Below are 26,224 nucleotides of genomic sequence, written 5' to 3' on the forward strand. Positions count from 1 at the left end.
GATTCTCTGAATTGAATCCAATGCTATTATATCTATGTGAATACTCAATTGGTATTTCTTATCTTTTCAGAGTCAATATGCATATATTTATAACTGCATTCGACAAGTACTGAAGAACCCCTATTTTTCGAAAACCTGTAAGTATCTCTAGAAGGAGAAACAAAAACAAACAGACTTAGTTACGGAGTTGAATATCTTGTAAAATAACCATTCGATCCAGCCCATCTTCAATTCGAAACGTTGCAGTGCTAAGAAGAAACTTCATGCCAAAATTTCAAGTCAAGGCCTGATGGATTATCTTTCAAACGTTATCTCGATAGTTTTTCTGACTTCGGAATCTAAAATATATGACAATTCCCATTGGATTTTACATCACGTAGGATTCCGTGAACATTCTGATTGTAGAGGAGAGTGCAACAAAATGAAACAGTCGAAAAACGACTGTTTGACGCAATTCAAACAAAAAAATTTTTTTCATCAAATTGTTTTTTATTAACTTTTGTTTATTCTTGGGAGTACTGATGAGAATAATAATTTTCCATTCAGGTGAAGATTTTGTCAATGGATTAATTGAGAAGAAAATAAAACAGTAAAATACAAAGTCCAGAGTAAGGTCCAGGGGGAGACCCAAAGGGGGGAAAAGGAAAATGTGATGCTGAATTTCAATCGAATGAAAAAAGAAAAGTGAAGACTAGCATTCAGCATCCCTCCTTCATAACATGTATATATATGTATGACCGTATTATGGCCGAATAATCAATTAGTAAGAAATGAAACGGTTGAATAGAAATTTGAAAGAAAGAAAAGTGTAATCGGCCTAATCAAATCAATTGAATTATAAGACGAATAGAAAATTATTATTCTCATCAGTACTCCCAATAATAAGAAAAGTTAATTAACAAAAGTTGATAAAAAATTTTTTTTTTAATTTGAATTCCGTCAACCAGATGTTTTTCAGCTATTTCATTTTGCCCCACTCTCCCCTATTTATTTATAATAAAAATTTAGAGGAAAAGGAATCTCTTGTAAAACGGAATTTCAATATCGCTGATTATCAATTAATTTTTCCAAATTGTTCTCACGTAATTCGATTTCCAAATCTATAGAAAGGTCCTCGGATATCCTTGGACTGTTATACTACTTCACACCTGGCTCAAGAAATTACTCTTCTAACGAATTAATAATTTTTTTTCAGATAAACCTCCATCAGTAGATCCAATAACCAACGTAAACGGCAAGAAGAAGGAACCAGCAATAACAAATCTAGTCAGCAGTCTCGAGACTCGTATGTAACAAAAATTACCACGCCAAAAACTACGCCACAAAGAAAAATTATTATCCTATTTACTATTCATAGAACATTATTCCTATCAAAAATAATAATTAACCAGAACTCAATGAAAATCTAGATAACTTAACCCGGTAGAAGTAACATGAGTTTCTTTATCGCAGAGTGAGAACGAAATGGCAATCTGAAACAGCAACGAGGTATGCTGACAGAAAAATAATTGACAAGAAAAATCAGTGTCACGCTTTGCTTATGTATTTGGTCTCTGAAGCTCTAGTCGATCGTCCGCACCGGCTTTTCCTGCTTTACGTTTCAAAACGTAATTTGTGTATGAAAATTTGTAAACCAATTAAAAAACGATTTTTTCTCTTATTTTTCCTAGTGAGGAAGAGCAGTTTGTCAACGTCAGTAGAATCAGCCGAGCAAATCTTCCATTCATCATCGTCCACATCATCGAGTCCGAAATCACGAAATTGTTTGTCGCTGGGGATTAAATACTCGAAATCGACGTCGGAAATCTGTTCAAAGCCATTCAGCAATCAAATAGGTAATTATCTCATTGGTGGAGGATTTACTCGAGAACCTTTGTAGAGAGAATTTCATGGCCTACCAGAAAGGTTTTCAAACATTTGATATTATACCTGACAATTTTACAGATATCTGCAGAATGATCTCGATGAGATTCTTTCTAAAAATAAAAAATAGTTCAAAGCGAATTTTTCGATTATCTTTAAAGGCAAAAGGTTTCCAAAAAATTAGCAAGAAACCATTCTACAGGAAAAGTCTCGACAGTTTTTTTATCTGACAATTGCAAAGACATCTGCAGATCGAACTCCATGAGTTTTTCTGCAAACATGAGAAGTTCATAACCAATTCTTTTTCTATTTTTATCAAATATCTCTGAAGGGAAGATTTTCCCATGCATTTATTTTTAAAAAGTTTTTTGTGGAGAATTCGATAGCGTAAACAATGATTTTGACATTTCCTTCTCAACCCATTAGTGGCAGAGAATCGATGTGAGAACTTCTGAGTCGTTCTCCATAGTTTATTCTCCCATACTTTTAGTACAATAATTACATACTGAAGGGAAGGAAGATAATACATTAGAAGTAGAGATGCAAATGTGTCACATGACTCGTCATATGACGGTTATGTGACCGACATTGACAGTCACATGACGAGGCATTTATGACGCCCGTCACAATTCCTCCCCCTCTCCTCTATGACCGTCACAATTTGCCAAAAAAAAAATATGACAGTCATTTTCTATCTATATAGATGCAACTTCATTTTTTCTGTATCAATTTTTATTTGAATTCATTTCGTATTAGCCTAATGCGCATTTTGAAACGGAAATATAGATGAAACTATTTCATTATGTATGACTGTCACAAATTAGAAATTAGTTATAACCGTCATTATGCATCTATATATAATAGATATTTTGACAACAAATTGCTTCCAAATTATTTGTGATCATCATTTTTAGTTGAAAAATTTGTGTCATATAGACGTCACAAGACCGTCATTTTTTGGGCACATGACGCGCTATCAAAAGTCATTTGCATCTCAGTCATTTTGCATCTCAAATTAGAAGGCCCATTTTTTTGAGAATTTGCTGAGGAATTTAGACATTTTTCTCTGAATCCAATAGTTTCAGACATTTTCACAGAATTATGTCCTAAAAATTTTGGGAATCGACAAGTTCGAACAAGTAAGGCCTGGAAAACGAAGATGTCTCGAAAAAATTATGAAAGAAGCTTTTATGTCACACGGCGATAAAAGTATTATCGCCTGATGACATAATGTATTATCTTGTGGAGAATTCTATGACATTTCCCTTCAAAACTTTCGTTTCCAACGATTTTTGCAAATCCATCCTTTTAAATTTTCTACTCTCATGAATTCTGTTCAATAAAAAATGACTAACATTTGGTAAACCGTTTCTTCCTTCCAGTGAGATACAACACATTGGATTACCCCGTCCACGACATCGAAAAGGAAGGTAAATCCAGTACAAGTAGTCTCGACGACTCTGACGAATCAAGTAATTCGTTTTACGAGAATCTTCAGCCGATGCATCGATCCAAATCTGCGCATTTCGTTAATGAAGATCCAACTGTGACTGAGAGTGAGTGAAATCTACCCCACACACACAAAAAAATTTCATAGAAAAACCTACCAAATTCGCTAGACAATTCTATTGAACTTTCTATTAGTTCTTGGTTGAGTCTATTGAAATGTTCAATAGTAAATATCCTACAAAATTCGATTTTTTATAAAATTTATTCTATTGAAATAATTTCTGTAGAATTTCCTCGACTCAAATTTTTCAAGTTTTTTCATACTATTTTTCTTTCTTGTTGGTCAAAAGAATCAAACGAAAAAACTTGGAAAATTTGGGCCGAAGAAATTCTATAAAAAATATTTCAATAGAATAAGTTGTGAACAAAAATGCAATTCTATTGACTTTTTCTATAGAATATTTTCTATTAAACATTTCAATAGAACCAGCTAAAAACTAACAGAAAGCTCAATAGAATTGTCTAGGGAATTCACTAGGTTTTTCTATTAAATTTTTCCATACGTGCATACGCCGAAATAATGGTTTCACAATCCAAGCTCCAAAAATAATGATTCATTTACTGTTTCAGAACTACTCGACACATCACTCTAACCCAGAACTGTTCAACTGGCTGTTAATTACCTCAAAAATTATTTTTCTGAAAACAGCAGTGATGATGGACCAAAGCCATTGAGTCTTTCACAATTTCATAAATTATATAGTTATTACTCTTGTATTAAAAATTGTAAATACTACACTAGGATAATTACAATAATCATCATCATGCTCTTGATCAGTCACCAAATGGAGAATATGATGAATAATTTCATTCGTGACTATAACTAGACAAAAATTATTGAACCAACAAATTCTCACTCATTCCGATCTCATGATTATATTGTTTTAATGTAAAACATAATTTATATGTAATAAATGAACTAAGATGATAAAATTAATATCGATACTTCGTGGAGTAGTCCTTTGGAGAAACGACGAGACCTCGTCCCTTCCTGGCCCCTCTGTACACTGTTTCGATGATGTCAATCATTTCCTGCTTGTCCTCCAGGGTCCAGTTGATTTTGTTGTTGTTGCCAGTGCCAAGATCAATCATTATGTGCTTGTTCCTGAAGAAAAACATGACAGTGCAGGGGTCGTAAAGCTCATACATTTTATTGAAGTCTGGGACCTCTGTGATGTCCACCAGGTAAATAACTGCGAAGTTTTTCACCTTCTCGGCTATGTTGTAGAGAACTTCGTCCATTTTCATGCACATGGGGTCCCAATCGTGACCGAAACGAATTACCTGAAGTTGAAAGAGGGATTTACACGATTAAATCCCTGAAGACATCAATAGCGGAGTGGTAAAACAGTTTAGGTCTGGTTGCACCAGCTCCGGGTAACAAAAACGTCAGATAAGAAAAAAAGTAAATTTGGATGTTTGATGGATTATTTTACCCGGGAAAGTATCTCAAATTTATCTCAGGAACAAAAAAAAAATTGAATCCCAAGCTTAAATCAGTGTTAATTCAAATGGAGCTACAGGATAAATAAAAAATTATTCTTCGTGTCAAATATTGAGAAATTATGACCCCTACGATATAATTGACCCCGAGGATAAATTTTACCCTGGGGTTTATTTGGATAACAGGGCTTGGTGCAACCGGGCCTTAATTCGATCTGACTATTGATCAGTTTTCAATGAATATCTCGGAAGGCTGATAGCAAAATTTTCGTTATAAGGTAAATGCACGTATGCTCGTCCCTGTCCCTACACTGAGAAAAAAATTTCTAAGAAAAAGAAAAGAAAAAGTAAATGCTATTGTAAGACATAAATATCGATTTGAACAAAACCAAAATTGGATTGTATGAAATCGATTTTGTTATAATATAGTATATTTTGTTTATTCTATCGAATTTAGAAAATACATGTTTTTGCGACAAAATCGATTTCATACAATTCAATTTTGGTTTAGTTCAAACGCTTCGGGTTTGGCGCAAATAATTTGTTTTTCACAATTGCAATGGAAAAATAATCAGTTCAAATGATGAAGAATTGTTTGTCGTAAACAAGAAACGGCTCATCGTGAAAGTCTCGCATCAATGAGTATCCAACAATATGTTCCTCATAGACCAAATGAATATTTTATTGCATCTATGAATTCTGCTTTCAATCGAACAGATATTCTTTTGCGGGATATCGTGACGCTGATATATTGGATAATTATATGCTTTATTCGAAGAAGATATTTGATAATACAGACATTGATTTCTATGTACTGAAAAGTAGATAGTAACAAAACAAAAGTTTAGATAACTGATCTCATTCTTTTTCAATCGAAAACATTAAAATTAAATCGATGTTTGTGTCTTACAATAGCATTTTCTTTTGCGACTATTCAATCGATGAACGATTTGGATCAATCATAGAATTTCTATTTCTTAGAAATTGTTTTTCTCAGTGTGGACCCAAGCAAAAACGCATGACTTTGTTAAAAACTGGATAATTTCAAAACTGTGACAGAGAATCTAATTCCGCCAACGCCATTCGAAAGATGGATAGGGTAGCTTCAAGTTTTAATGCATTTTATAATTTTTCGTGCATCAGAATTTATCGAATCTCAGTGATATTAAGCGCACGTCAGGCTTCCTAACAAAAAGGTCCCGTACGCGAGGGGTTAAGGAAGAAATCACTGGAAATCAAGTGATTTCCATTTCTGGTAATGATTTATAATGACTTCTGGAAATCATCGGTTAATCAATCAATCAATCATCTGACCATCATGACTTTCTTTTGCATATGTTGTGACAGGAGACATTGTTTTTCCCTTCTCGTCGATACAATTTTTTCTTGTTCTCGGGGATCTCGTAAGTTGCCGTATGAGATATTAGCCATAAGTTCATTGTCGAATTTGAATTACAACGCTCTATTGGAATCTAGACGAGATTTAGGGCGCAATCGCCAAATTATTGATTGTCTATCGCGCAACAAGTTGTCTAAGGCCCATTGTATCACTTTTCGTCCGGCGCCGAAACTGTATACATTGTCTATGTATTTTGTATTGTCTTATTTATTTTTTAAAAAATTTCATACTGTGTGGTAAGAGTCGATACTCGAGAACGTTTAAAAACTTCAGAAATAAATTGAGTGAATTGTCGACATAACAAGTGAGTAATTATTAATTCAAAATGTTCTTGCCTATAATTTATTCCTCTCTCTCTCTGTCAATTTTTATTACTCTTAGGTCTTCCAACTTCCACTCCCTGAGGTAAGTCGAGAAAACGTTAGTTGTCGAAAAACTAACTGGCGCCGAGTGAACTAATTATTTTGTCGAGTTGAATTATAAAAAGGACTTGAGCCCTGGCAGCCCTTGACCCAGGCCGCGCCAGGTGTAGGGCTTCAGCCAATTTATTTATTGCAGTGAAACTTATATTAATCCAGTCGAATATTTATTATAAAATAAAAGGCCGGTCACCGACGGCGGTGGCTGTGTGGTTAGAGTGTGGGATTGGCATGCGGGAGACCCGGGTTCGATTCCCGGCTGGGGGGGCCAAAATTTGTGACACTCTAAATCTGACGGTTTCATTGTCGAGCGGGAGTCTCGCAAGAGGCGACTGTACCTGGGCAGGTTTTTCCCTCAAATGAGGTTTTCCCTTGTCCTTCGGCGAATGCAGTACAGGGGGTTGGGGGCGGGAAGGGAGCAAATCATAAAGACTCGAAAGGATATACGAGAAGAAAATTTAAAAGGCCGGTCTCAATGTCATTTGATTCTTACTATCACATCCATAAGGCCTTTCTAAACTCTTTGGTTCTCCGAATCTTATCCATATACGGTTATCGGCCAATGCCCCACTTTGGCCCGAAATCATGATTTTTCGAGTGATTTCTTGAGATCAGCGATCGGTCGATCATTACATTTGTAATATTTTGTAATATTATCAGAATTTGCACCTTTCTATTACGATGGTTTTTTTAATCATAATCGAAATTTGAAAATGATAGAATAATTCATATTTTAAATTTTCTAGTAACTATTGAGTAAATAATTCTAAATTTCATAAAAGGATTTTTCGATTAGACATGTAATGGTCAAACTTGTAACACGATTACTGGCTGATAGATTATTTCGAAAGTTGAATATTCGATTGATAACTAATTCGGTAATTGAAAATTGTTGGATAATATTAGCGGTTAACATAAGCTAAATTTAAATTATTTTGTCATAGCTAACATGACCATCTTCTAGAGCAATATAATTATCATACTTGAAACCTAAAGAGGATTGCCTGCGAATGACTCGATTGGAGAAATACGGTATTGAAAAAATAAATACTTCTCTCAAGTAAATTGATATTTGGCAAAAATAGGAAAGGGTGGGGCAATATGGATATCTAGGGTAAAATAGACACTTCAAAAATTTGCGAATTTTTTTTTTTCAAAATCGAAAGTTTTGAAAATTGTTTCATTGGGCAATATGGACACCTGATAAATCCGTCTAGGATGGACTAAAATGGACGCTCAAAAAATTTTCAACACATTTTCAATAATCGAATTTAAAACAATTGCTTGGGAAGGTCCACACCCGAAAAATTATTCAAGAGTGGGGTAAAATGGATACCCGAAAAATTTGGTCGAATTTAACTTTTAATCAAGAAAATTTTCAGCAGACATTTTCCAATAGAATCATAACGGTGTGTTTTTGTAGAGAGAAATTAGTGGTGGAAGAGATATTAACAAATAAACTTTAACTCAATTAAATTTTACATTGAAGTTTGAAATATAAAGTAGCATTGGATTTGCTGTTTTACTGTTGAAATAACTTTGAAATTATTTTTTTTAATGAACAATTGCACGCCCTATACAATTGACCTTTGCCCATTTGCGAAATTTGTAAGATGGCTAGTTTTACTCTACTTTTACTACTCACAAAAGAAACCACCATAAACTAAGTGAGGGAGGGGAGGATAAATGAGCAAAGAAAAATTTGGTTTACCACCCCTCACGACGAAAATAAAAAATGATTTTTTTTTTAATTCGAAAATCGCAGTCATGACTGGTGTTTCAGAAATTGAATACATTGTTGAAACGTAAAAAATTGAGGAAGAAATCGAAGTGTTCATTTTTCCCCTTTTTTGCTTAACCTTACAACTCCTACGACGCAGTCTTATGACAATGTGTTTGTTTTTATAACCGTCAAATGAAGTCCGAAACAGTAGATTTGATCCAATTCAACTCATTCTTTAAATCTGGTGTCGATATTGCCGAACCCTCCTCTATTTTTTTTTCTTAGCGTAACATTCTCTAAATCCAGCGATTAACGAAACTCCATAGAAAAATTCTCGCAACTCTAAAAACTTCTCTAAAACAATTATCAACGTTTCCTTTAAGGTTATGAATCCCTCAAATACTCACCACAACCCGATCCTCCTCGGACAGGATGGCTTGGTCGACCTGCCAGCCATTATGCAGATGTGAAAGCATATAAGACATGACGAAAAATGTTCAAACTTCCCTTTAAAAACAAAAAACCTGTCTATCGCGAGCTTTCGTAGACGTCAAAAAACCTGCAAACACGTCTGCTCAAAAATCACAACAACTCCAACACGCCTGGCGTTTTATCACTCCCCTTCGGAAATCCTCGGCCATCTTCGACAACAAACAGTGGGGAAGCCACAAGCAAATGTGAAGTTACCGGGGAAGGGGAAAACCGACTACATCGTACTGAAGTTTGTTTTGTACCCCCACTCCACCGCCGATGATTCAGTATTTTTACCCCCACCATGTACTCTGTTTTACCCACGTTGCGACGACATTTCTTGTCCTCCACTCGAGTGGAGTACGTAAACAGTAAACAAAAAGGATTCACTCATCAATAAAGCAATGTGATAATTCGAAAATTGCATCGTAGTTAGATGTTCGACGATTAGAACGTCTAAAATGGCTGCTGGACGTGGGATATTGAGCCTGAGGTTCAACCAAGATCAGGGTGAGTGTTTTGAGAATAGAACAAAGGCACAATCTCGTTCATTCACCTTTTCCACGGTTGAAAATTAATTTTTCCATTTGGGAAAAGATCGACGGTGTCACGTGAGGGTGAAGGAAGCACCGAAGGCATTGGACAGTTATTGTTTATTGGGTGGGTTTGCAGGATGTTTCACGTGTTGCATGGAGTCGGGACTGAGGATCTACAACGTTGAGCCACTGGTGGAGAAGGCCCACTTCGACAGTGATCTCATGGGCAGCATTGCCATTGGTGAAATGCTCTGGAGGACGAATCTCATTGCCCTCGTGGGCGGTGGAGTTCGACCAAAATTTGCCGATAATACCGTTCTGATTTATGATGACATTGCCAAGAAATTCGTCCTGGAGATTACTTTCACCAGTACCATCAAGGCTGTGAGACTCAGGAGGGACAAGTGAGTTTGAGGATATTTTTAAGATCAACTTTCATGACTTTTAGTCCTCTTTATTCAAGAATTCAGTAATGAAGCGTTAAATGGTTCAAGTCGATTTTGACTTTTGGCCAGATTTCATGGAGTATCTCGGAATCTAAGGGGGATAGCAAAATTTCTAGTATTTCTTTGTAGTCCTCCGAGCGCTCTACGAAAAAGGTCTTCACGAAAATTTCGTTATCTTTCTTAGATTCGGAGATATTCCTCAAAAACTCAGCTAGGAGCTGAGTCGACTTGAACCATTTTATCGCTTCGCTATTGAATTTAAGGAAAACGATGACAATGATTTTCACTTTGAAAAACCCTTTTTTAAAGATTATGGGGAGCTACAAGAAATCTCTTTACGAAAATTGCACTCTCTTCTCAATTTGGTAAACCTCCAAAAATCGGTTTCCAAACGAACCGGAATTATTTCATCACATTTACACTATTGAAAAGAAAATCGAGATTTCATGGACAAACCGGGGGAAAAATCATCGAATTCGGAATTTCATTGAAAATTCAATGGCATTCCACATTTATGAGCAGCAGGAAGACGGGGAGGGGGATATTTCCTCAATTCATTTGAATTTTAAATCAAATCCTAGATATATTCAATACTAAATTGCGCTCAATTAATTGGAAATTCAAGAATATATTTACCTGAATTTTCCTGATTTCTATTTATTTTCAGGGAATAATTGCACTGAAATGTACACTTTCTATAGATTTTTTGATCAAATAGTGAACTTGCAGTAACGAAATTACTTGAAATTTTTGTTGACAGTTGAACTGTCATTCCATAATAATTTCCAACTAGTAATGTTGTGGTAATGGTGAAGAAAGAAGAGTTATTATTGTCACTATTGTTATGAAATAATGTTATTGGGAGAGAGTCATAATGGATGGCTCTCAGGTTTCCTAGAAAGGGGTGAAAATTAATCTTGATAATTTCTAAAAATCACCTGCTAATTTTTTTCTCAAATCCAAACACAGCGAGAGCGAATTCACTCCTTTTTTAATGAATGAATGTATACATAACGATCATAAATGATATGCGTAGACCACTAGCCAATTCATACCCGGTGCATTTCCTAGTGCCACAAAAATTCATCTATTTCTGTCGAATTCCAGAATATGCAGCGAAAACTAAACTCTGAGATAAATTTATCTCATCACACTACTTGATTACTGAACTCTGATGACATTTGTTATTATTTTAACTCATTCCAGATTGATTGTAGCACTTCAGAGGGAAATCCACGTATTCTCGTTCCCCTTTCCCACTAGGAGATTACTGACCCTCGAGACGAGAGATAATCCCAAAGGACTGGTGGAGGTAGCAACACTGGCCAGTGCGCACAAACAATTGTTGGCGTTTCCTGGACACAAGATTGGAAGTGTTCAGCTTGTTGATCTTGCTGCTACTGAAACTGGTAGTTCCTCTGCACCAGCAACGATTTCTGCTCATCAGGTAAATTCTACAGAATATTATGTAGCCAATGAATAACAAATTCAGGAGTGAAATGATGAAACCAGATGAGTGATCTTGCTTTCAGAATTAACTTTTGATGAATAGCTTGAAATCTCAAGGTTTTCTATTTCCTATAACTGTTCCAGAATGTTACGAAATGCATTATAGATTTCGATATTTTCAGTTTTCGAACTTTGCAACGAAATTCAGCGAGAAAAATTTGAAAAAAATGCATACCTACTCAGTATTGGCAAATAGTATATTTCAGCACGTGTGGGGCAATTTCGTCTTTAACGTGTGTGGGGTTTACAGCATGAGCCGAAGGCGAGTGATGTAACCACACACGTTAAGGACGAAATTTCCCCACAAGTATTGAACAAAATTTTATGTCACGAAGCCTGAAACCGGCTGAATTAGACACGAGACGCGAAGCGTCGAGTGTGTAATCCAGCCGGTTTCAGGCATGAGTGGCATAAATTACAATTGCACAATGTGAGGACTTTTTTTAGCATTCTCTCTTCATAGACAAATAATGAAACTTTATTGAGAACAAATGATAATTTTCTATTATGTGCCAAAGAAATTTCATTTTTTTCACATTCGATATAAAAAAATTATCTGATTTTAAACTTTATTTGCAATGCAAAATTTGCAAACTGATTTACGATCAATTTTCTCATACGACTTTGTGGGAAACAAAATTATTCCAAATTTGTTATGGGCAAATGTAGCATGATTATTGAATTGGGATAAAATTACGACTCAGAATGTAATCAAGGTTACTGATAATTCCTTGCAATTTTTAAATAAAACTTTCTAGTAGATAGAAATTATATTTGAAAAGACTTTCTTGTAGAGAAATCTTGAGAGAAATTTGGCCATCTCCCCTTCAATTCCTAGATATTCATTGAAAAACCAGAATCTAATGAAATTATTTCATCACTCGAAAATTACCAAAAAAATAATATCTAGTGAAGACTGTCCTGAAATGGAAATTTTTGGCGCAAAAATAGATGTAATGATTCCACAAAATTTGAATCCTCTGTGCAAGCAAGAAATGTCATTTCTAGCACTGTTTCTTTCTTATTCGATACTCCTATGCGTATTTTGCTCCTGAGAAATGCTCGTTTTTACAGATAAGAAATGAATCCCCGAATGAAATAATAATGAACATATGATAGCAATCTTGTAACTACGTCCAAAATTAAAAAACTACGTCCAAATTCTTTTTTTTACTAATTTTCCAAATTGTTTATTTTAGCCATTTTTCAACGTTTCAATATTTTTTTTCTCGAAAACTACACGTGCTAGAAAGATTTCTCAAAAGAAATTAAAAATCGGCATTAAAATATCTATAAGATGGGATCGGTTTCAGTTTCGAGGTCGAATACGTCCGAATTTTGTTGAACCGTGTTATTTATGTTTGAAATTTTCAAATTCGAATGAAACAATTTCTTTTTTGGTAATTTTCAGCAAGTAAAACTTGTTTGTATACTAAATTCACAGCAAAATGTCAAAAGAACTTTTCGATCGAGCTACAAAGAGGTCTTGCGATGTTTTTCTTCAAACCTAGTAGTTTTTGAGATATTTTCAAAACAATCAATATGGCTTGACTTCTCGTGTATTTCTGATAGTTTTCTCCGTATCAATTTTTCCTTTTCAGGGAGCACTGGCTTGTCTCGCCGTCAATTCGAATGGAACAATGGTTGCAACAGCTTCAGCACAAGGAACACTCGTCAGAGTGTGGGACAGCATCAGGCGGCAACTCCTAGTTGAATTACGACGTGGGGCAGATCCAGCTACCCTCTACTGGTATTTAAAATGAGTTAAATTTTCTCATCACAAAAATTTGTACCAATTGTTCCAATTTGCAGCATAACGTTCAGTAGAGACTCCGAATTCCTCTGTGCGTCCAGTGATAAGGGCACTGTTCATATATGGGCCCTCAAAGACACTCGTCTCAACAGGAGATCCACGTAAGACAATTTCTCACATCAAATGATAATTTTTCAATGAGATTGATGGTGTCATTTTCAATTACTCGTGTTTTTAGATTTTCAAAGATGGGTTTTCTTGGTAATTATATCGAGAGTCAATGGGCCCTTGCTACATTCACGGTACCCCCGGAGTGTGCCTGTGTATGTGCGTTTGGATCTCATAATTCAGTTATTGGTAAGCAAAAATTTCACACAACATTTTTTGAATTCAAAATATGTTGATATAGCATTGGAATGATAGTTTGTAAAGTTTCAAGCTGTTCTTTACTTTTTCGTCTCAGAACCGCACGAGAGTCCACATTAAATTAAAAAATTCTCTATCGAATTATCTCATCAGCCCAGATGGAAAAGACTCGAACTGATTTGTTTTCCTCCAAATTTTCTTTGGGTTTTCAGCAACCCGTCGTTAAAAAAATCAGCATACTTCAACACCATTAAAAAAATACCCATTAAAAAAATCGGCATACTTTAACACCGATACAGCATTTTCTTGACAAAACGATCTATTATATACAATGGATTCGCTCCATTGCATTAAGCGGAGACCGCACTGAAACTTCGAAATCGCTGGTGCCTTCATTTATCATTCTGATGAGCTTACTACTGCAGGTTTAATATAAAAATAGGGCTTAACAATATCTACACTTGAGGAGAAAAAGATTCAATTCCATCGATTCATTAGCGAACAATCGAAGAAAAATTTGTTTACATACCTACGGACTCGGTCTAAAAATTGCATTTGCAGATTTTTTAGATCATAATGGGTCGATATAAGACGAAAAATCCAAAACTTAAATTTGAACGATTACAATGCTTCCATTCGGAAGCAATAAGAAAAATTCTGTAGTGAAGTGGTAAACTAGAATAAGTGCAATTTTTTTGCAAAATTTTCTATTGCTTGAATCGAAAATTCTCTCAAACATGGTCAAATTTTTTAACTCTCCTGAAAAAGTCTCCTGAAAAAGTTCCATTTTTGCACTTATCGTAGTTTACCACTTCGCTACAGAATTTGGGTCTTGATTTTTTTTATTGATCAATGAGGGCCTAATGAGAGGACTAAAATCTTCAAAGGCGTCCTCATGACCGAATTCTCATCTAATTGACTCAAATTTTGGTTCACACATCCATAATATACAATATGTAGACAAACATAATTAAATCAGTATTTTCATTTTTTTGGGAGAGTCGGGCAAAATGAAATAGCTGAAAAACGACTATTTAACGCAATTCGAGTAAGAAATATTTCTTTTATCAACTTTTGTTTATCAACTTTTTATTATTGGGACCACTGATGGGAATAATCATTTTCTGTTCGTTTTATAATTCAATTAATTATAATTTAAAACACTTCCCACGAGTATCGAACGATATTTTTCATCACAATGTGTGGAAAAGGGGCGTTTTAAGCACGCGAAGCGTGCCTAAAAAGTTACTTTTTCGCACAGCGTGATAAAAATGTTTTTAAAAGTTGGGTTAAAATGATTCTAAAGAGCCCAAATCGTCCAGGTTTTATGTTCCCTAGACTAGATTTATACGACCATTTTTCATTTTGGACGTGACATCTGGACATGGGCTAAAAATAGCATTTCGTTATGACGAAATTGTTTTTTATGACACTTCGCCTAATAAACTAGATTTTTGGGCCCAGTGACATAAAATATTGTCTGCCACACGACGATAAAAGTATTATCTAACGAATGTGACTTTATGATCTTAGCCGAAGGTGAGGATTATAATCACATGAATCAGATAATACTTTTATCACCTGATGACATAATGTACTATTTCATCACTAGGCCGAAAGAAATTTTTCTGGCCAATATGAGTTTGCAATCATAGGACCCAGAATTTTTTTTTTCGGCCTAATGATGGAATTTACTTATTAAAACTTTTGAGGTCAAAATTAGTTATCCTGGCGCAAAAAAATTGAAAATTTCGGATTTTACGAATGCAATTCTTCCGTTCGGAAGCAAAAATTGAAGATCCCAGAAACTCAGGCCTGAATTGGTGGAAAACGTTTTTTTTTTAGTTCCACATGCTCAAATTATACTTGTCCAATTGCCCACAACCAATTAAACTCTTATAAGTTCGAATTATACAATGTATGAAAGTCAAATGGCATAATCTGTAACTGATTTCGTACATTTCCCTTTAGTAGAATTCAATATGTGCATAGCTTAATTAGAATGTCAGGATTACAGCTTCCGTACACAAAGTATGAATTCAAAATATGACATGTGTCAAAAATTTAGAGTTCCATTGCTTGTAACAGATCATTTAATCGAGAGAATGCTCTGTCGGTGTTGAAGTATACAATATATGAAAGTTTCAATAGATACCTGTACATTTCAGCTGTCTGCATGGACGGAACCTTCCACAAATACGTCTTTACGTCCGAAGGAAACTGCAATCGTGAAGCCTTCGACGTTTTCCTCGACGTCTGCGATGACGACGACTTTTGACATCCCCACAAAAAACTCTAGATCCTCTTTTTTATTTCACTTTATTTTGAAAATAACAAAGAACTACTCATTAATACGTTGAACTGTTTGAAGATTGTACAGACACTAATCGAGCGTGCGACAATGTTAAATCATTTATTCTGTGTACATAATTTTTTTTAAAATAAATATAAATGATTTAAGACGATTGCTTACTTTAGTTTACTAATCTACTCGTTTGCCTGGGGGTATATGTGAGGTGAGTTCTCTTCTATACTCCTCTAGAAAAATATTTTAAATCAGCGATACATCGATAGAATTGAATGGATACTTTTGTGGATTAATTGTGCTTACTGAAAATATCAGGGAACGTCATAGCAAAGATTGTCGGGCTGAATGAGAGTCCAACCATACCAAATAGTCCAAAGAATAACATAGCAAATTTCTTCGTTGCAGCTTTTCTTGACCAACGAATTTTTTTCAGAGGAGATTCTCCCTTTTCTTCATTCATTATTTATTTCGAGGTCACAACCGAAGTGTGAGTTGAAACTGGGACTGGAAGAAGAATATCACATGAAAAAATTCAATAAAAAAATCTTGCCATTTTTCCAAGGCAATACTATGGAGTATCTATTCGAAATATTATAAAAAGTCTATTGGATCCAGGGCCGGTTGCACCAAGCCCTGTTAGCATTCGATGGATTATTTTACCAGGGGGAGTATCTGAAGTTTATCCCAGGAACAAACAAAATAATCCCAGGGTTAGGGCAGTTTTAACTCAAATGAGGCTGGAGGATAAATAAAAAAATACTTTTCGGATTAAACATTCAAGCATTATGTCCTTCAGGATATAATTCACCCAGAGAATAAATTTTACCTCAGGGTTTATTTGCTTAAAGGGAGACTATTGAATAAAAATGAATAATTAGCACAAAAAAATTAATTATTTATTGTTCGCTTGCCCCGCTGACGGTTGACACGTTAAAAATAATCCAGAGCCTCTAATGCTTAAGCTACGGACGTTTTTTTTGGAAATTCTTAAAAGAAATACGGATCGGTTGCACCAAGCCCTGTTAGCCAAATAAATCGTCAGAATGAATTCATGCCCAGAGTAAATTTATTCCACAGATGTACGCATGAAAAAATTCAATAGAAAACCTAGCAAATTCGCTAGAACATTCTATTGGAATTTTACAGGAATTCTATAGTGCAAGACGAAACAAAATCCGGCGGAAAAAATCTCAACAGAATAATTCAAACAGAAATTCGAAATCTATTGGCTTTTTCTTATGAAATGTCCAACAGAATCTGTGCAAAAAAACAAATAGAACTTTTCCATTGAATTCCAATAGAAATCCTATCGAAACCCCACAGAATTCCTGTAGAATTCCAATAGAGTTTTCTAGCAAATTCGGTAAATTTTTTATTGAATTTTTTCATACGTCTAGACATTTTAGAAATTCGTCGTAGAGTACTTTAATTCAGCCATTTGGTCGGGAATGTCCACTAAATACTTCAAATTAGTGGCACTATTGGCAAATCTTGATGGCACATCGACACACCACGTTTTTTAGTGAAAATATTTTCGATGAACCTTTGATCCAAATTGATCGGCAGATTATTTTTATTTATTCCGACACCCAACTGAGGATTTTCTTAACTGGGCTTGGTGCAACCACGCTTAACATTCTAGAACCAACAACTTGAAAAATTCATGCCGCAAAATTTCTCACAGAAAAAAATTCCAATGGAACAAACTGGCAAAAACCTCAACTTCTATAGGATCTTTTCTATGATAAAAATATCTATTGGGAAACGCACCGGGTAATTACATAATTTTCAATAGAATTTGCTTGTTCCATTGAGATTCTTTCTATTAGAATTATTGGGCATAAATTTTCCAAGTTTTTTCCGTTGGATTTTGTTTCGTTTTGCATTATAGAATCCGAGTAGAAAAAACTTGGAAAATTGATGTCTAAGCCTCCTTATAGAAAAAATCTCAAACGAAAAATTCAAACAGAAATTCCAAATCTATTGACTTTTTCTTATGGAATGTCCGATAGAATCCGTGCAAAAGACAAATAGAATTTTTCAATGGAATTCCAATAGAAATCCTATAGAAACCTCATAGAGTCAGTGCTGGACATAGGATATAAAATCCTCTCGTCGATAATGGNCTCTCGTCGATAATGGCACGCAGACTGGGTAAGTGGCTAGAGGAAGAGGAAAAACTATCAGAGGCACAGGCAGGATTCAGGAGAAGGAGAGGAACAATGGAGCAGGTGTTTGTACTGAATACGCTGATCGGGAAGAGACTCAAGAAGAAAGGAGGGAAATTATATGTAGCGTTTATTGACTTCAAAGCGGCATTCGACAAGGTGGACAGAAGGAAACTCTGGAACAAGATGGAGGAGATAGGGATAGTAGGAAAGTTCTTGAGGATGGCACAGAGAATTTATGAGGGCACCAGAAACAGGGTGATAGCGGGGACAGGATTGACAGAGGAGTTCCAGACGGGCAGAGGAGTGAGGCAGGGTTGCCCACTGAGCCCAATACTATTTAATATCTTCATACAAGACCTGATAGAGGCGATGGAAAAGAGAGGAGACGGAGGCACGCCTATCGGACCAGGGGCAGGGGTGAAGATATTCACCCTGATGTATGCAGATGATGCAGCGATTGTGGCAGAGGAGGGATCTGAGTTGAAAAGGATGTTAAAGACATTGGAGAAGTGGGCAGATGGAAATGAAATGGAGGTGAGTGTGGAAAAAACAAAGATAATGGTGTTCAGGAACGGAGGAAGAAGGAGGAAAGAAAGTTGGGAGTACAAAGGCAAGAAACTGGAGGTGGTGAATGAATTCAAGTATTTAGGCTTCTGGTTCACGACCAAAAACACATACTCGAGACATGCCAAGAAACTGACAGGGAAAGCTCAGACGCTGGTGAACAAAACCTGGGGAGAAATGAGGAGAGGCAAGATAAGAGGACTGAGGAAGAGGCTGTATTTCATGGGAGTAACGGTGAAGGCAGCGGCGCTATATGGAGTAGAACTGTGGGGATGGAGAAGGCAGGAAAACATAGAAAGGATACAGAAGAAATATACAAAGGCTAGCATGGGACTGGCGAGAAACACACCAGACTACATATGGAGAATGGAGGCAGGAGTAAGCAGTGTAGAAGTAGAAGCAGTCAGAAGGGCAGCGGCTTTTCTAATAAAATTGAGCAGAATGGAAGAAAGTAGATGGCCAAGAAAATGCTTGAAAGAGGAATTGAGGGGAATTATAAGAATGGACAACCGTCCAGTTGGGGGAAAGGGGTGATAGAGAGACTCAGAGAAGTAGGAGATGGAGAGTTCCTGGAACATCTGCGAGAGGGGAGGAAGGAAGAAGCAGAAAAAAGGCTGAAGGATATAGTGGAGGATCAAGAAAAGCAGAAGGATTGGGAGAGAATAGAAAAATCGAAATACTGTGACTACTACGGAGAGATAAAGGAGAACACGGAGATGAGTGAGTACTGGACGGATAGAAAATTAAACGTGGAACAGAAAATGGCTTGGGCAAGATGGAGATGTGGAAATGCAATAAAAGGAGGGAAGAAAGGCTTTGAGGATGACAGATGCCGGGCATGTGAGAAAGAGAAGGAGTCACTGGAGCACGTGGCCGGCTGCAAGGAGATAATGAGGAGAGTAGGACCAGATGATGAAAGATGGTGGAAGAGATGGAGACAGAAAAGTAATCGAAGACATTGGAGAGAAAGGATAATAGAGGAGCTCAGAGATCACGCTACGAAGAGAAACTATGATAAGTTTGGAAGGATAGAGAAGGCGCTAAGAGAGGAGTAGACAAAGCGAAACGCAACCAAAGAGAGGGATGGAAGCAGAACGGTGGAGAAGAGCCAAAAAAGGATGGAGGAGCAGTGGTGGAAGGGGGGAATGGGGTGTAAATAAAAAAGGAAAGGTTAAAAATAAAGAAAAATATATTATATTATAGTATATGTTAGTTATGTGCACAGCACTATGTTAGTAAAATGTTTAATAAAATAGAGGAGGAGGAGGCTTGTGGAGATCTAAAACAAAGAAAAACTTTTGTAACATCAAGGAAATGAATTGAATTGAATAGAAACCTCATAGAATATATATATAGAAATTCGTTGAAATTTCGTAGAGAGAGCGCTAAGTTTTCATAACATTACGAAATATAAAAACATGAATTAAATTGCATATTATGTATCAATGAATTTCATTACCTGCGTATTTTCAATGTTTCCTTCCTAATCGACTAATTACGTTTTATTTCATGATTATTTCAACACTGGAGCCATGAACGACGAAGCAGCGAAACAGGTTATGTCTCGAAACATCAAACTGCATCAAACAGCATTTCCTAACCTAGAAACTGATAATCGGAGCAGCAATCATCGCCGCGGGTGGAGTGATTACTCCGAATATTGAAAATCAGTTCAAAATCATGAAAATGTTGATGGAAAATCATACTCACCGGGATAATAGTGATAAATCATCATGAGTAATTAATATAAATAATAATTTGCTCTTTAGAACCTGATAATTAGTGAAAAGCGATGAGGGAAGACTGCTAACCACTCCTAGTAGATCATCCGATACCCAGCACAGGAAATCCGTAGAACTGACGTTTATTTTTAATTTTGTGGTCGGTCTGTACTCGATGACAGTGACTTTGTCATTACCAAAATAATTCGGGAAAAATGAGAACAATAGAAAGAGTGTCGTACTGCGCCCTGGCAGGTGCAATTCGCCTGTTGCTGATGAACTCGGAGTTTCAAAAAATCATCAGCGACAGGGTCGAGGTCTCCACCGCCCTGAACTCGTGGAAACGAGTGACAGAGGGTGTTCACTTGAGAAACTCCAACATCGACCCCTACACAGGTGATTTGTTTCACGAGACACCGGTGGGTCTCTTGGCATTCACCTACATCCACGAGTATTTATCAATCTGGGGTGTCAAGTGTCTCTTCGTGCTCGCCGACTTGATTACTGCCTGGTGTCTGTTCGCTACTGCCCGGCATTATGTCGTGGAACTTGTAAGTGATTGGGATTTATTCAGGATGGGGTTACACGAATGAAAAAAATTAAAAGAAAAACCCCCGCAACAAACCCTAAACCCAAACTAGAAAGCCTGAAAGCTATTCGCATAGCAGAATACGGTAACGACGCTTGGGGAGGCATAATTCTCTCTCAATAACACTACTCCATAGCAATAATTACAATAGCTCTCTCAATTAGCTCTCTATTTTCTTCACCATCACCACATTTTCCAAACTGTTTCACGCTCATCTCATCCAAGACAATGTCAAACATTTATTTTTCCATCTTAAGCATATAATGCTAACAACCAATTGAATACTGAATTACTTATTCTTATCTTTTCGCTTATTTTCTGCGTTCTACACATTGTACATATGTAACTTGTAAATACCAGGCTGAAGGCCCTCGGGCGATGGCCAGTCGCAAGTTTCGTGCGACGAATTCCGTTAAAAATCAGAAAAATAGAAAAACCTAGCGAATTCGCTAGAAAATTCTATTGGATTTCTATCTTGTATTTTAGTTATTGGCCTCTGCGGTCATTAGCTGATTCGACGTGAAGGAATCTATTATGTCCAAATGATGAAAATTGATCCAGTCATTTTCATTCTCCACAGCAACATTGGATTTCTATTGAACTTTCTATTAGTTTTTGGCCGATTCCATTGTAATGTTGAATAGAAAATATTCTATAGAAACGGTTCGGAAGAATTCGATTTTTCTATACAACTTATTCTGTTGAGATATTTTCTATACAATTTCCTCGGCCCAAATTTGCGAAGTTTTTTTTGGTTGATTATTTTGATGAGAAGAAAAGAAAAGAAGAATGAAAAAAATTTAGAAAATTTGAGCCAATGAAACTCTATAGAAAAAATCTGAAGAGAATAAGTTATGTAGAAAAATCGAGTTCTATTGACTTTTTCTATTGAATATTGTTTATTGAATATTTCAATAGAATCGACCAAAAACTAATAGGAAGTTCAATAGAAATCCAATAGAATTTTCTAACGAATTCGCTAAGTTTTTCTATTAAATTTTTTCATGCGTGTGAGGGGAGACTAGGGTAAACAGATCAATTTCCGGACGATTGTAATTTGCATTGACTATTCCGTAAATAAAATGAAAATTCTACTGATTAATTCACCTTTCAATAATATTACTCGTGTATAATCATGTGATCAATTTTTTGTATTGATCGACATTTAATAAATGAAAAAAAATATGGCCCAGTCATCCAGAAATTAGGGGTTTCGGCTGCATTCAACTATTTATTAATTTAATTATTCTTTGTTTTATTACTTTCACTTCGAATAACTTTTCTGCTAACTAAAACATTCTTGAATGTATGGAAGCCATCATATCCCCATTCAGGTGATTCTTCTATTTTAGATCCTACCACGAAACTCGAATTTCCCGTAACCGTCCAGCAATTGGCCTGTTCATCCTACTATGAGATTTTAAAGTCGTGGGCTATTGAGATTTCTCATGCATTGAAGGTCGATTGTGTACACGTCTAAAAATGAATAATTTGTGCAAAAAAATTAATTGTTCATTTTTCATTGTTCGTTTGCCCCGCAGACGCTTAAAGTGTTAAAAGTCGTCCGAAGCCTCCAATTTTTCAGCTACAGAGATTTTGTATTCATTCAACATTTTTGAAAAAATATATTTTTGTTTTTTGTTTCAGTTTTTTTTAATTCGACTCCTACACAGCTAATTTCGTTTTGTTTAATATAAAATAAATGTTTAATATAAAATAGGCAGAAAAATTATCATTAAAATATTTAAAATATATTCTCGATTCTTTCAGAAACATTCTTGGGCTATCTTACATCAGTGGTGAAATTTTTTATTAAAAAAATCGAAATTAGCTATGTAGGAGTCGAATTTCATATAACTAATTCGTCATTGTTATTGCACACATTTTTTCAAAAATTTTAAATGGAAAAAAAATCTCTATAGGTCAAAAATTGGAGGCCAAGGACTTTTTGAACATTTGAAGCGTTTGCGGGGCAAGCGAACAATGAACAATTAATTTTTTTGCACTAATTATTCATTTTTAGACATATATATAATCGATCTTCAATGTATGACTAATCTCATTCCAATAGCGGGCGGCTTTTAAAACTCATAGTAGTCTCCCCTTAACTAGAGACAACCTCGTTCGAATTTAAGTTTCGGATTTTTTGTGTTATGCCGACCCATTGAGATCCAAAAAGTTCGAAGATGCAAGTTTTAGACCGTGTCCGTACCTATGTGTGTGACAACATTTTTTTTGAATTGTTCGCTTATGAATTGATGGAATCTTTTTTTTAAATATAGGTATTGTTAGTCCGATCGATTGCCATTCATTAAAATTTAATTTATCGATTAGTTTTTTTTAGTTTTTGACTTTTTTCGAAAATTGGTTGTCCCACGATAGCTAAAAAAATGTTCTGAATCGATTGAATGATGACTTCAATTAATTCAATTATAGTTTAAAATGTTTGTTTTAATGGCATCAAGTCGAATTTAAAACATGATGACGATAGCTATATTGGTTGATTTGATTTTTATCATGATTGTTGAAAATTTTGAATTTTTCATGAATTTGTCTGAAAGTGAGCTTTCTGGTGGTTTCTTCAAATGTGAAGTTTTAAATTCATTCAAGTACGCGTAAATAAAATTTTTCTTATCGAAGAGCTGAGGGGAGAGATAGAATTGTAAAAAAGACAGTCGGTTGTGTAGATGAAAAAGAATAATAAGAATAATGATACTGATAACATTCAACTAAGTTGACAATCTGACAACCTTAGGTAAAAGGAAATCTCATTCAATTTAAAAAAATGGAAAAATAAACAATGACTTGTACACGATGGAAGGAAATAATATACAAAATAATCGTTCGGAAGCATATTGCAAATTTATTAGCAAAAATAACTCTACTATATAGAATACAAGAGCAATTTTCCACTTGTTTATTTCAATTTTTCATTTCTTTCTACGTTCGTATAAACTGACAATGAATTGACATTCTCAGGCGAAACACGAGAGAGAAAACTCAAGGACAGAATCGAAGGACGCTGAGATTTGCTACACCCCTATCTCGAAGATCGCGAGAACATCAGTACTGTACGTGCCAGCGGCCTACCTCTTCAATCCCTTCATCGTCCTGAACTGCGTGGGGCTTACCACAACAGTATTTACGAACCTGCTCTTCTCAGCGACGTTGCTCTCAATGATAAAGAAGTCGAAAGTGGGCAGTTGCTTCCTGATAGCCCTGGTCACCCTCCAGGGGCTATACCCCATGGCCCTCATGGTCCCAGCGACGATCTACATCGCCAAGGACCTCCCCGAGGGCAAGAGGCTCCTCCCAATAACGCAGATGGTCCTCTTGTTCTCATTCTTCATTGGAAGCCTCTTTTACCTGTCGTTCCTCATCATGGGGAACTGGAACTTCATTGGAAATACCATGGGCTTCATCCTGACAGTTCCTGATCTCCGACCCAACATCGGATTGTACTGGTACTTCTTTACGGAGATGTTCGAACATTTCAGGTGGCTCTTCATCGCCTCGTTCCAAATAAATGTCGGCATTTTGTACATTGTTCCTCTCGCTCTGAGGCTCAGGAAGGATCCCATGCTCCTTGCATTCGCTTATTTAGCTATTGAAGCGATCTTCAAGTCGTATCCCTGCATTGGAGACGTTGGATTCTACATGGCTTTGCTGCCTCTGTGGCAACATTTGTTCAAACGTAAGACATTTTCGAAGACTCTTTCATTATTATTGTTTTTAGAGTGAAATCACAAAAGAGACGATTCTTTACGCACATTCAGTTGTAGATAGAATTCGATTTAGAAAAGTTACGTAGTTGAATCTTTTTTGCGCTTTCAACTCGATGCATTTTCAGTTTAAGGCCCGGGTGTACTATCTTTCGAATATTATCGGGATTTTTTTTTAATCTTTCGTAATCCAAAATTGTTAATTGAGTGGTACATCATGTAGGAATTCCCAAAAATTATGACAGAATAAGAAAAAAAAAATAGCAAAAATTCTGAACTTTTTCAAAGAGGTTTTTAATTGACATTCAGAATGAGTTGAAAAAAGTGGAAATTACAAATATCTGATTCGCTGTGGCAAATTATCTATTAGCTGTCATTTTCCATGGATAACAAAACACTACCTCCTCATGGGAAGTGACAGCTAGGTAGCTCAATTTTCAAAACTGTGGTATGTAGTCATCTGCCATTTTTATGTGATAAGAGTGTGATTAAAAAATTCTCCGAAATATAACAACTTTTTTCAAAAAGCCTTTTCCGAAATAAATGTCTCTGTGCAGTGTAGGAAAAGATTTACGAAATCAGTCTTCCCCCCGCATGATATTAGCCGCCATTTGTCACCGTAAATCAGATACATTTTCCAAATTCACGATTTCCTATCCGTTACGTTTTTCTCTATCGAACTTATTTGTTAATCTATATTAAAAACACTCTTTGAAAATGTTCAGTTTTTTTCTATTTTTTTTTGTTGTGGAATCATAATTTTTAGGGATTCCTACGCGATGTAAAATCCAATGGAAATTGTGATATATTTTACATAATGAAGATGGAAAAACAATCGAGATAATGTTCGATAGATAATCCATCCGGGCCTTAAGTTGATAATACTTAATTTCTTATAAGGGATTTCCGATTATCCAAATAATCGTTTATCTTCCTACCTCAATTACTGATTAATGTATAATTCAAAATTTGAAGATTTAAATTGATAATTACTTCAATAATTAAAATTTAAAAGTGATATTAACTAATGGACTACTTTTCAATTTAACAGTGATTATAATTGATAGATATAGTTATCCCTGCACTTGAGATCGAACTCAAGTTCGACAATTTCAAGTAAAATTGACTTATCCTGTTGCAACTCTTCTCTTCATCACCGACTTAATGCACTGTATTAATTACATCAAGTGTTCTTTGGATGTTGTAGACATGCAGCAAGGCTTCCTCGTCGGCTGTTTCATGCTCTTCTGCACAGTATTTGCTCCAACAGTCTGGCACCAGTGGATCTACTCGAGATCAGCAAATGCCAATTTTTATTTCGGTGTCACTCTAGCATTCGCCATCGCTCAAATATTTCTACTGACAGATATACTGTTCGCTAGTGTTAAAAGAGAGCTGGCACTCCGTCATGGATTGTCTACAGAGATCAACGGAAGAAAAGCTCAACTTATTTTGGAGTAACTCCGAAGTCAGAACAAAACGAAATTCAATTTCACAAAACTCAAAAATTCCTGCTGTTCCCTGCGAAACAACAGTAGCTGTAAGACCTAGAAGATAATTAGAGATAACGAATGAATTGAATACCGAGTGAATGAGCAATTGGATCGATACTATGTGTTCTTTGATTACGTAAATAATTCTTAATCAGTCATGATGAAATAAAACTTTGATAAAAATAAAAAATTGGTGAGTACGAAATTATTTTTGAGGTC

The 26,224-nt window shown here is 35.7% G+C and overlaps 4 protein-coding genes and 1 long non-coding RNA gene across 7 annotated transcripts in view; 3 read left to right on the plus strand and 2 right to left on the minus strand.

Annotated features, from left to right (window-relative positions):
• Window positions 1-4,317, plus strand: part of LOC107042929 (tyrosine-protein phosphatase 10D) — a 37,663-nt gene extending 33,346 nt beyond the window's left edge. The window contains exons 15-19 of one of the 3 annotated variants that reach the window (XM_015264185.1): window positions 71-137; window positions 1,196-1,285; window positions 1,671-1,835; window positions 3,246-3,419; window positions 3,943-4,317. In XM_015264185.1, the coding sequence (XP_015119671.1) occupies window positions 71-137; window positions 1,196-1,285; window positions 1,671-1,835; window positions 3,246-3,419; window positions 3,943-3,965 (519 nt within the window). In that variant the 3' untranslated portion in view covers window positions 3,966-4,317. Of the gene's footprint in view, window positions 1-70; window positions 138-1,195; window positions 1,286-1,409; window positions 1,489-1,670; window positions 1,836-3,245; window positions 3,420-3,942 lie in introns of those variants that run through there. The other 2 variants (XR_001461196.1, XM_015264186.1) reach the window with 2 other exon arrangements.
• LOC107042930 (thioredoxin-like protein 4A) lies at window positions 4,064-8,987 on the minus strand. Its single transcript, XM_015264187.2, has 2 exons — window positions 8,764-8,987; window positions 4,064-4,656 (listed from the first exon to the last, which is right to left on the minus strand). Exons 1-2 carry the CDS (start codon window positions 8,839-8,841, stop codon window positions 4,306-4,308), a joined length of 429 nt encoding a protein of 142 aa, XP_015119673.1. The 5' UTR covers window positions 8,842-8,987; the 3' UTR covers window positions 4,064-4,305.
• Window positions 8,988-9,125: 138 nt separating this feature from the next.
• LOC107042932 (WD repeat domain phosphoinositide-interacting protein 4) lies at window positions 9,126-15,902 on the plus strand. Its single transcript, XM_015264189.2, has 7 exons — window positions 9,126-9,337; window positions 9,500-9,767; window positions 11,016-11,256; window positions 12,920-13,068; window positions 13,131-13,232; window positions 13,310-13,428; window positions 15,606-15,902. The coding sequence occupies exons 1-7, from the start codon at window positions 9,289-9,291 to the stop codon at window positions 15,713-15,715; spliced, it is 1,038 nt and encodes a 345-aa protein (XP_015119675.1). The 5' UTR covers window positions 9,126-9,288; the 3' UTR covers window positions 15,716-15,902.
• On the minus strand, window positions 15,790-20,083 carry LOC107042933. The gene is made up of 3 exons (XR_001461197.2): window positions 19,940-20,083; window positions 16,049-16,249; window positions 15,790-15,975 (listed from the first exon to the last, which is right to left on the minus strand). It is a non-coding gene; the product is annotated as an uncharacterized LOC107042933 (long non-coding RNA).
• Window positions 19,836-26,189, plus strand: LOC107042931 (phosphatidylinositol glycan anchor biosynthesis class U protein). The gene is made up of 3 exons (XM_015264188.2): window positions 19,836-20,752; window positions 23,770-24,484; window positions 25,720-26,189. The coding sequence occupies exons 1-3, from the start codon at window positions 20,417-20,419 to the stop codon at window positions 25,971-25,973; spliced, it is 1,305 nt and encodes a 434-aa protein (XP_015119674.1). The 5' UTR covers window positions 19,836-20,416; the 3' UTR covers window positions 25,974-26,189.
• The last annotated feature ends 35 nt before the right edge of the window (window positions 26,190-26,224 follow it).

Source organism: Diachasma alloeum, unplaced genomic scaffold, assembly GCF_001412515.2.
Source record: "Diachasma alloeum isolate Michigan unplaced genomic scaffold, Dall2.0 Dall_scaffold_00539, whole genome shotgun sequence".
Lineage (NCBI taxonomy): Eukaryota > Metazoa > Arthropoda > Insecta > Hymenoptera > Braconidae > Diachasma > Diachasma alloeum.